Here is a 12,168-nt window from a genome sequence, read left to right as displayed (position 1 = left end):
GCCAGTGCGTTTCGAATCTTTGCAGCTAGCAGGGTTGGAGCCCCCAAAATCCTCCAGCTGGCACGAGTTTGCTGGATTACAATCATGTTTGCAACTGTAGCCACGACTGTCAAAAGGCATCCCTTGTATATAACAAACGATTCATATTATGTTTGGTTGTGCCTCAGTTGTTAAATATAACTGAATATATATTTATCCTATCATCAATGTCTCACCATTTATTTCCTGACAAAGCCGAAATGGGTCAAATGGCTTAAAGTGACAAAAAATGGCCAAAGACAGGTGTAACTAGGAATACGGTGTAACCAAAGTATGAAGCCAAGCAAAAACCAAGCCCTGGAAATGTATTTAACAAATATATATATTTTTAGTGAATATGCCTTGCAGTTGACAACTTAATTAAGCTATTTATTTATACTAAACAAAAATATAAACGCAACCATTTCCAAGAAGTTACTGAGTTACAGATCATAGAAGGAAATCAGTCAATTGAAATAAATGCATTTGGCCCTAATCTATGGCTTTCACATGACTGGGCAGTGGCTCAACCATGGGTGGGCATAGGCCCACCCACTAAGGAGCCAGGCCTGCCAATCAGAAGTTTTTTTTTTCTCCACAAAAGGGGTTTATTACAGACAGAAATACTCCTCAGCACCCCTCTTCAGACGATCCCACAGGTGAAGAAGCCTGATGTGGAGGTCCTGGGCTGTTGTGGTTACATGTGGTCTGCGGTTGTGAGGCCAATTGGCTGTACTGCCAAATTCTCGAAAACAACGTTGGAGGCGGCTTATGGTATATAGATTAACATTAAATTATCTTGCAACAGCTCTGTTGGACATTCACATTGGCATGCTGACTGCACGTTCCCTCAACTTGAGACATCTGTGGCATTGTGTTGTGTGACAAAACTGTACATTTTAGAGTGGCCTTTTATTCTCCCCAGCACAAGGTGCACCTGTTTAATGATCATACTGTTTAATCAGCTTCTTGATATGCCACAGCTGTCAGGTGGATGGATTATCTTGGCAAAGGACTAAATGTTCACTAACAGGGATGTAAACAAATTTGTGTACAAAATTTGAGAGAAATAAGCTTTTTGTGCGTATGGAAAATTTCTGGGATCTTTTATTTCAGCTCATGGAACATGGGACCAATACTTTACATGTTACATTCATATTTTTGTTCAGTATATATTACTGGATAAGTCATGATGACAAAATAATTGTATTATGGCTCGTTAACATAGGATAGGGCCATGGTTTTGGTCTATTTGATTTGCTAACACAAACAAATTAATATAAAATAGGCCTACTAGCAAATAAAACGGATTGTGTGGACAAGTTAAATTGTTAGTATTCTGGATTTTAATCCATCTGAGCATCAATCGGCTAGGCCTATATCTGTTTCGTTAAAGGCAATTTATTAACTGAAAGACGAGCAAGAATTGTTCTAGGACTGTCTGGGAGTAGGGAGGGGAAAGGTCTATTAACTAATTTACCGACTGGTGATGTCCAGGCAGGCCAAAACGCCATCCCACCAAAACAGGCAGAAATGTCAGGTGGTCTTTTCAAACAGCTCTTACGCTATAAGGGCATTATCACCATGTTCACAATTTCACAGTATTATTCCAACTTTGTATTTGAAATATATACACAAAACACGGGAATATTACATTTGATTCCACTGGGCTTTTAAATGATCTCATAATAATACACTACATGCTCGTCGAATATCTCATTCCAAAATCATGAGCATTAATATGGAGTTGGTACCCCCTTTGCTGTTCTAACTGCCTCCACTATTCTAGAAGGCGTTCCTCCTAGATGTTCGCACATTTCTGCAGGGACTTCCTTCCATTCAGCCACGAGCATTAGTGAGGTCGGGCACTGATGTTAGGCAATAAGCCCTGGCTTGGAGTCGGCGTTCCAATTCATTCCAAAGGTGTTTGATGAGGTTGAGGTCAGGGCTCTGCGCAGGCCATTCAATTTCTTCCACACCAAATTCGACAAACCATTTCTGTATGGACCTTGCTTTGTGCACGGGGACATTGTCATGTTGAAACAGGAAAGGACCTTCCCCAAACTGTTGCCACAAAGTTGGAAGCACAGAATCGTCTAGAATGTAATTTCCCTTCACTGGAACTAAGGGCCCTAGCCTGAACCATGAATAACAGCCCCAGACCATTATTTTTCCTCCACCAAACTTTACTGTTGGCACTATGCATTGGGGTAGGTAGCATTCTCCTGGCACCCGCCAAACCCAGATTTGTCCGTTGTACTGCTAATTGGTGAAGCGTGATTCATCACTCCAGAGAAAGCGTTTCCACTGCTCCGATGGCGGCGAGCTTTACATCACTCCAGCCGATGTTTGGCATTGCGCATGGTGATTTTAGGATTGTGTGCGGCTGCTCGAGCATGAAACCCATTTCATGAAGATCCCGACAAACATTTCATCAGACAAACTATTTTTTTAAACTTGCTACACCCTTCAGCATTAGGTGGTACCATTCTGTGAGCTTGTGTGGCATACCACTACGTGGCTGAGCCGTTGTTGCTCCTAGACATTTCCACTTCACAATAATGGCACTTACAGTTGACCGGGGTCAGCTCTAGCAGGGCGGACGAATTTACATGTTGGAAAGGTGGCATCCTGTGATGTTATCAGCGTTGAAAGTCACTGAGCTCTTCAGTACGGGCCATTCTACTGTTAATGTTTGTCTATGGAGATTGCATGGGTTTGTGCTTTATTTTAGACACCTGTCAGCAACGGGTGTGGCTGAACTAGCCAAATCCACTAATTTGAAGGGCTGTCCACATACTTTTGCCATGTATTGAATATCTATAAATAATAATGTAGCCATGTGTATTCTTAAACCTGTGTGATCTCTATTTATAGTAAAATACAGAATATGAGCAGGGGGGAAAGTATTCAAACACTTTTTCCACATTTTGTTACGTTACAGCCTTATTCTTAATTTAATTGTTAAATGTCCTCATTAATCTATACACAATAAACCATAATGACAAAGCAAAAACTGTTTTTTAGGAATGTTTGCAAATCTATTAAAAATAATAACTTATTTACACAAGTATTCAGACCCTTTGCTTTGAGACTCGAAATTGAGCTCCGGTGCATCCTGTTTCCATTAATCATCCTTGAGATGTTTTTACAACTTGATTGGAGTCCACCTGTGATAAATGCAATTGATTGGAAAGGCACACACTTGTGTGTGTATATAAGGTCCCACAGTTGACATTGCATGTCAGAGCAAAAACCAAGCCATGAGTTCGAAGGAATTGTCCGTATAGCATCGAGACAGGATTGTGTTGAGACACAGATCTGGGGAAGGGTAGCATTGAAGGTCCCCAAGAACACAGTGGCTTCTATCATTCTTAAATGGAAGAAGTTTGGAACCACCTAGACTCTTCCTAGAGCTGACCGCCTGGCCAAACTGAGCAATCGGGGGAGAAGGGCCTTGGTCAGGAAGGTGACCAAGAACCAGATGGTCACTCTGACAGAGTTCCTCTGTGGAGATGAGAGGACCTTCCAGAAGGACAACCATCTCTACTGCACTCCACCAATCAGGCTTTTATGGCCAGATGGGAGGCACTCCTCAGTAAAAGGCACATGTCAGCCCGCTTGGAGTTTGCCAAAAGGCACCTAAAGACTCTCAGACCATGAGAAACAAGATTCTCTGGTCTGATGAAACCAAGAATGAACTCTTTGACCTGAATGCAAAGTGTCAAGTCTGGAGGAAACATGGCACCATCCCCAGGGTGAAGCATGGTGGTGGTGGCAGCATCATGCTGTGGGGATGTTTTTCAGCGGCAGGGGCGAAGGTTCACCTTCCAACAACACGACAATCGTAAGCACACAGCCAAGACAAAGCGGGAGTGGCTTCGGAACACGTCTCTGAATGTCCTTGAGATGCCCAGCCAGAACCCAGACTTGAACCTGATCAAACATCTCTGGATAGACCTGAAAATAGCTGTTTAGCGACACTCTCCATCCAATCTGACAGATCTTGAGAAGATCTATAGAGAAGAATGGGAGAAACTCCACAAATACACGTGTGTCAAGCTTGGAACTTCAAGCCCAAGAAGACTCAAGGCTGTAATTGCTGCCAAAGGTGCTTCAACAAAGTACTGAGTAAAGGGTTTGAATATTTATGTAAATGTCATATTTCAGTTTTACTGTTAATACATTTGCAAAAATGTCAACCTGTTTTTGCTTTGTCATTATAGGGTATTGTGTGTGTGTGTAAATGCGGGGGGGGGGGGGGGGATAATTGAATCCATTTTAGAATAACGCTGTAACATAACAAAATGAGTAAAAAGTCAAGGGGTCTGATTACTTTCCAAATGCACTGTGTTGTCTGTGCCTGTATTAAAATGATAAATTGTCCGCAATTACTTTCACTTCACCCATTACTATTAGTGAAGTCGAAAATTATTAAGTTGGAGTTCGAGGGTCAGAAGCGATCACTGCCTAGATACATTTTCTAATTTTAGAACATTTCCTTGATTTGTTAGAGCATCTCTGGTGATTCCTGGGCACATAGCAGCAGACTGCCCAATAGGAATCCAGGAGACCACTAAGCTTTCGTTCTCTGTAGCAACAGTGACTTCCTTTATTTATTTATTGATGAGTGAGTTTTTCCCCCCCTCTCTTCTTGATCCTGTCCCTTCTGCACGAGGTGCTCTCAAACTGTAAAAATCATTGTGACTAAGATTAACCATCCTATGACGGTGCAATCTTTATCCTCAAAACCCACATTGTTCTATTGTGTTGCACTGTAAAAACAGAAATACTTAGATTTTTTTGAATATTCAAAGTACCTTGAATAAGGCAGATGTTTCTTTCAAATGGAAATGGACCGCACAGTGGAAATGACATCGTCGGAATGGTTGTGTATTTAAGGAGAGGATTTTTTAAAAGGGTGTTGAGTCAGAATAGAGGGGGTTAAGGATGGCGTGAGGACAGAGGCCTATGGTTGGGTATATCAGTGCCACGTGTCCACCCTGGCACCTTTCCGCTGCACTCGAAGGTTGTCGAGTTGCAAACCCGCTGTGCCCCGGCCAGCTCTCGCTCTCTGCCTAAAGGTGGGTGAGTGTTGCCCTATGATGTCTTTACGTTATTTCATTTCCATCATCACCATACCAGTTGTTTGTTAGCCATAATCTGGCATTGCATTTAGGATTGTGTGCATGTCTCTGTGTTATGGCTCGTTTCAAGCTGCATCATTCTTAGATGAGATACGGGACAGGATAACTCATCAATTTAGGAGGAATGAGCACCACAATAAATCATATTTTATGCTGTACTCAGATGGCAACATAAGACCTAAGCCATTGTCCACATGCAAAGTCAAGGTGATCTGGCTGCAGTGACGTCAAGATGTACCAGTGAAATTCATTTCCCTAGCTCATTTTGTAACTACTAGAATTTCTTAGTAAAGTATTTGCACGACGATTGCCTGTAATAAGCAGTGAATATCCAGTTTGTGTCAAGAGACACATCTTATTTACCCATTGAGTGATAATGGCTGTTGCAGAAACATTCTAGGTCCAAGCATCTTATACAGTTACTTTCAAATTACATTCAGTGTTTGGTTTGCATGATCAATGATGCACTTTTACTAGTGTGAGGATTAAGAAATCATGTGTGAGAGATGTATCAGACATAATTAGTAGACTACACTGCTCAAACAAATAAAGGGAACACTAAAATAACACATCCTAGATCTGAATGAATGAAATATTCTTATTAAATACTTTTTTCTTTACATAGTTGAATGTACTGACAACAAAATCACACAAAAATTATCAATGGAAATCAAATTTATCAACCCATGGAGGTCTGGATTTGAAGTCACACTCAAAATTAAAGTGGAAAACCACACTACAGGCTGATCCAACTTTGATGTAATGTCCTTAAAACAAGTCAAAATGAGGCTCAGTAGTGTGTGTGGCCTCCACGTGCCTGTATGACCTCCCTACAACACCTGGGCATGCTCCTGATGAGGTGGCGGATGGTCTCCTGAGGGATCCCCCACCTGTGGACGTCGGGCCCTCATACCACCCTCATGGAGTCTGTTTCTGACCGTTTGAGCAGACTCATGCACATTTTGCAGGGCTCTGGCAGTGCTCCTCCTGCTCTTCCTTGCACAAAGGCGGAGGTAGCGGTCCTGCTGCTGGGTTGTTGCCCTCCTACGGCCTCCTCCACGTCTCCTGATGTACTGGCCTGTCTCCTGGTAGCGCCTCCATGCTCTGGACACTACGCTGACAGACACAGCAAACCTTCTTGCCACAGCTCGCATTGATGTCCCATCCTGGATGAGCTGCACTACCTGAGCCACTTTTGTGGGTAGTAGACTCCGTCTCATGCTACCACTAGAGTGAAAGCACCGCCAGCATTCAAAAGTGACCAAAACATTAGCCAGGAAGCATAGGAACTGAGAAGTGGTCTGTGGTCACCACCTGCAGAACCACTCCTTTATTGGGGGTGTCTTGCTAATTGCCTATAATTTCCACCTGTTGTTTATTCTATTTGCACAACAGCATGTGAAATGTATTGCCTATCAGTGTTGCTTCCTAAGTGGACAGTTTGATTTCACAGAAGTGTGATTGACTTGGAGTTACATTGTGTTGTTTAAGTGTTCCCTTTATTTTTTTGAGCAGTGTATATCTGGTTTACTGATGTCTTTCCAAATCCACCAGGTAGGCCTAAAAAAGACCAAATCTATTAATTGTAAGCCTTCATGCTTGGGCTGAGAATGGCCAGGGACCTTGCAATACGATATTTTCACGATACTTAGGTGCCAATACGATATGTATTGCGATTTTCACTATTCTATATGTATTGCGATTCAATACTGCGATTTATTTGAATTCTATTTTTTTTTGCGCTTTGATGTTAATAATTTTGCACGCCCAATTTTTCAGTTTTTGATTTGTTAAAAAAGTTTGAAATATCCAATAAATGTCGTTCCACTTCATGATTGTGTCCCACTTGTTGTTGATTCTTCACAAAAAAATACAGTTTTATATCTTTATGTTTGAAGCCTGAAATGTGGCAAAAGGTCGCAAAGTTCAAGGGGGCCGAATACTTTCGCAAGGCACTGTAGGTCCAAGAGGCTTCTAAACAGCTTCTATCCCCAAGCCATAAGACTCCTGAACAGCTAATCAAATGGCTACACAGACTAATTGCATTGCCCCCCCCCCCCGCCCCCGCCCCCAACGCTGCTGCTACTCTCTGTTATTATGTCACTTTAATTACTCAACCTACATGTACATATTACCTCGATACCGGTGCCCCCTGTATATAGCCTCCACGTTGACTCTGTACTGGTACCCCCTGTATATAGCCTCCACGTTGACTCTGTACTGGTACCCCTTGTATATAGCCTCCACATTGACTCTGTATCGGTACCCCCTGTATATAGCCTCCACATTGACTCTGTACCTGTACTCCCTGTTTATAGCCTCCACGTTGACTCTGTACCGGTACCCCCTGTATATAGCCTCCACATTGACTCTGTATCGGTACCCCCTGTATATAGCCTCCACATTGACTCTGTATCGGTACCCCCTGTATATAGTCTCCACATTGACTCTGTATCGGTACCCCCTGTATATAGCCTCCACATTGACTCTGTATCGGTACCCCCTGTATATAGCCTTCACATTGACTCTGTATCGGTACCCCCTGTATATAGTCTCCACATTGACTCTGTATCGGTACCCCCTGTATATAGCCTCCACATTGACTCTGTATCGGTACCCCCTGTATATAGCCTCCACATTGACTCTGTATCGGTACCCCCTGTATATAGCCTCCACATTGACTCTGTATCGGTACCCCCTGTATATAGCCTTCACATTGACTCTGTATCGGTACCCCCTGTATATAGTCTCCACATTGACTCTGTATCGGTACCCCCTGTATATAGCCTTCACATTGACTCTGTATCGGTACCCCCTGTATATAGTCTCCACATTGACTCTGTATCGGTACCCCCTGTATATAGCCTCCACATTGACTCTGTATCGGTACCCCCTGTATATAGCCTCCACATTGACTCTGTATCGGTACCCCCTGTATATAGTCTCCACATTGACTCTGTATCGGTACCCCCTGTATATAGTCTCCACATTGACTCTGTATCGGTACCCCCTGTATATAGACCTGCTATTGTTATTTACTGAAGCTCTTTAATAATTTATTATTCTAATCTCTTACTTTTTTGTAGGTATTTTCTTAAAACTGCATTGTTGGTTAAGTGCGTGTAAGTAAGCATTTTACTGTAAGGTGTTCTATTCACCTGTTCTATTCGGCGCATGTGACAAATAGAATTTGATTTGAAGTAGAACAAATGCAGGAATGTCGCAGTGTCCCTTTAAGTTAGTAGTGTCATAAGATTTGAATTAGTTGAGTGTCTGTGATAGTTGACTGAGGCTAAGAACACTTGGTGCTTATTATTCAAGGGGAACGTAGGCCTAGGCTAGCCCTTTTCTACATTTCAGTTGACAGTTTCATAGATTTATATGTGGGGTATCCTTTTGGGAATAAATGGATGGGATAATGTTTAGCTCCCCGTTTAGACAGGTTTTAAATGAAAAAAAACCTAATTGATTTGGCTTCATGTGCTTAATGTATTCTCTTCTGAATCTATGCCTTTTGTCTTTTGTAGACCTTTCCACCAGGAACACTTGGAAGATTCTCAATACGACGTGCTCAGAGTCACTGAAGTGCCTGCCCTGCACCTGTCATTCCTAGACCGTACCAGTGTAAATCAGAACCCTACTTTGGTTCAGCTCTTACCTGCAAGTCTCGGGTCTTTCCAAAGAGCATGTTGCCAATGCCGTCTCTCTGCTCCATTGTCTGGTTACACCGAGGGATCAAGCTAAAGAAAGTGCTTTATTTCTCAAACACAGGCCAGGTCTGAGTTTCAACCATTCACACCAACAGTTCAGTCATGCTTCTTAGTTTTAGTTGAAAATTCCTGAATAGTGTTGCCATCACAATTAACATCCTCAACACTCTGGCACTTCACTGCCCTGGTCAGTGTGTATCATAGTTGGAAATCTTTGCACATGGCTGTAGAGGGCTTCCAATTCATAGCAATTTATGTCTATAACAAAGACTGGGACGAGGACCTTGACCTCCAGCCAGGGGACATACTGACCGTCAGCAAGACGTCACTGACATCTCTTGGGCTCAAGGATGGGGACGAGGAGCACCCGGATTGCCTGGGATGGATGGTGGGAGTCAACAAGCGCACTAAGCAGAGGGGAGACTTCCCTGGGACATATGTCCAGTATGTGGGGCCTGTGAAGATGTATGTGGTGCCCAACCAGCCTCTGCAGCAGAGACCCCTCCCAGCAGCCCCCAGGCCTCAGCCTCCCCCAGCACATCAAGGTAGGACATCAGTGCCTTCAGAAAGTATTCATACCCCTTGACTTATTCCTCAATTTGTTGTTACAGCCTGAATTCAAAATTGGTGAGGAAAACATTTTATTTAATCAATCTACACACAATACCCCATAATGACAAAGTGAAAACATGTTTTTGGGCATTTTTGCTAATTTATTGAAAATGAAGTACAGAAATATCTAATTTTACTATTCACACCGCTGAGTCAATTCTTTGTAGAAGCACCTTTGGCAGAGATTACAGCTGTGAATCTTTCTGGGTAAGTCTCTTAAGAGCATTCTTCAAGCTCTGTCAAATTGGTTGTTGATCATTGATTGATCATCGTCGATTCCCAAGATGGCATAGCAGTTCAGACGTATTTTTGTCCTCGTCCTGTTGTGTATATAAATATATAGATATATTTACAACTTTTTTTTCACATACATTTTTAATTTTCCAAAAACTCATCTTCAGAACACTCTCCTGCAATCCGCTTCACCAATTTATATTTATATAAAAAAAGTATTATTTACCTCAGATCTGTAATCCTCCGAGAGGCTAGCCAGAAATTAGCCAGAAGCTAGCCGGGAGCTAGCCAGAAGCTGGTCCAGAAGCTACTCTGAAGCTGGTTCAGAAGCTAGTTAGCTTATTTACTGGCTAATCGTTAGTACTCAGCTAACCACGGTTTGTGGTCATCGGCTGTCCTTTGGCTCGAGAATCTATCGCCAGTTTTGTACGGCGCGGTGCAGCGCAGCGCGGCTCGGAACGGAACATACCGGATTTCGGCCGCTGGCTCTGGACATCCATACCTGGATCTCACAGCTAGCTAGCTGCTATCCGTGTGACTATCGGCTTTCGTCGATTCCGGAGCTAACATCAATTGTTCCGGAGCTAGCCAGCTGAAGAGTTCCATCAATCACTCCTGGGCTGCAGTCACTTATCCGGACCCGTTTTGCTGCCTACGCGGAGCCCCACCGGGCCTTCACAGTTGGACTGCCGACGTTGTCTACCCGAGGGAATTGTCCGGCTGGCTCCTCCGGCGCAACGTTGCCTGGGCGCCCATCTGCGGCCTGCTAGCCGTTGGCTATCTTATCGGCTGCTATCTGAATAGACAATCGGACAATTTTTATTTTATTTTTATTTATTTATTTATTTTTCTTCTTGGGCCTCTATAACTATATCTGTTGTTTTTATTTTTGTTGTTGTGTGATTTGGATTAATCCCCTCTACCACACGGAAACCCACTAATCTACTGACGGAACGCAAGAGTTGGCTAATAACAGACCTCCATTCTATGCTAACTTGCTCCTATGCTAGCTTGCTACCGATCTAGCTGTCTAAATCGCCGTGACCCCCAACCAACCTCTCCACTCACTGGACCCTTTTGATCACTCGACTGAGCATGCCTCTCCTTAATGTCAATATGCCTTGTCCATTGCTGTTCTGGTTAGTGTTTATTGGCTTATTTCACTGTAGAGCCTCTAGTCCTGCTCATTATACCTTATCCAACCTATTAGTTCCACCACCCACACATGCAATGACATCTCCTGGTTTCAATGATGTTTCTAGAGACAATATCTCTCTCTTCATCACTCAATACCTAGGTTTACCTCCACTGTATTCACATCCTACCTTACCTTTGTCTGTACATTATACCTTGATGCTATTTTATCGGCCCCAGAAACCTCCTTTTACTCTCTGTTCCAGACGTTCTAAACGACCAATTCTTATTGCTTTTAGCCGCACCCTTATTCTACTCCTACTCTGTTCCTCTGGCGATGTAGAGGTGAATCCAGGCCCTGCAGTGCCTAGCTCCACTCCTATTCCCCAGGCGCTCTCTTTTGACGACTTCTGTAACCGTAATAGCCTTGGTTTCATGCATGTTAACATTAGAAGCCTCCTCCCTAAGTTTGTTAGTTCTCTGCTGCAGTTCTCTGCTGCCAATGACTGGAACGAACTACAAAAATCTCTGAAACTGGAAACACTTATCTCCCTCACTAGCTTTAAGCACCAACTGTCAGAGCAGCTCACAGATTACTGCACCTGTACATAGCCCACCTTTAATTTAGCCCAAACAACTACCTCTTTCCCTACTGTATTTTATTTATTTATTTATTTTGCTCCTTTGCACCCCATTATTTTTATTTCTACTTTGCACATTCTCCCATTGCAAATCTACCATTCCAGTGTTTTACTTGCTATATTGTATTTACTTTGCCACCATGGCCTTTTTGCCTTTACCTCCCTTATCTCACCTCATTTGCTCACATCGTATATAGACTTGTTTATACTGTATTAATGACTGTATGTTTGTTTTACTCCATGTGTAACTCTGTGTCGTTGTATGTGTCGAACTGCTTTGCTTTATCTTGGCCAGGTCGCAATTGTAAATGAGAACTTGTTCTCAACTTGCCTACCTGGTTAAATAAAGGTGAAATAAAAAAAATAAAATAGAATTGCTAGACAGCCATTTTCAGGTCTTGCCGTAGATTTAAGCCATAACTGTAACTCGGCCATTAAGGAACATTCGCCATCTTCTTGTTAAGCAACTCCCGTGTAAATTTGGCCTTGTGTTTTAGGTTATTGTCCTGCTGAAAGGTGAATTTATCTCCCAGTGTCTGGTGGAAAGCAGACTGAACCAGGTTTTCGTCTAGGATTTTGCCTGTGCTTAGCTCCATATCCTGAAACTCCTAATCCTTAATGGTTACAGGCATACCCATAACATGATGCAGCCATCTCTACGCTTGAAAATAT

At 42.8% G+C, this 12,168-nt stretch overlaps 1 protein-coding gene across 2 annotated transcripts in view; it reads left to right on the top strand.

The window, feature by feature from the left end:
• The window catches only part of LOC110493506 (phosphatidylinositol 3-kinase regulatory subunit gamma), a 32,686-nt gene that overhangs the window by 788 nt on the left and 19,730 nt on the right, over positions 1 to 12,168 (top strand). For both annotated transcript variants that reach the window (XM_021567934.2, XM_021567862.2), the window contains exon 2: positions 8,693 to 9,420. In XM_021567934.2, coding sequence (XP_021423609.1) covers positions 9,096 to 9,420 — 325 coding nt within the window. In that variant the 5' untranslated portion in view covers positions 8,693 to 9,095. The remainder of the gene's footprint in view (positions 1 to 8,692; positions 9,421 to 12,168) is intronic.

The sequence above is a fragment of the Oncorhynchus mykiss genome, chromosome 1 (genome assembly GCF_013265735.2).
Source record: "Oncorhynchus mykiss isolate Arlee chromosome 1, USDA_OmykA_1.1, whole genome shotgun sequence".
Classification (NCBI taxonomy): domain Eukaryota; kingdom Metazoa; phylum Chordata; class Actinopteri; order Salmoniformes; family Salmonidae; genus Oncorhynchus; species Oncorhynchus mykiss.
This window is presented reverse-complemented; position numbering and strand designations above follow the sequence as displayed.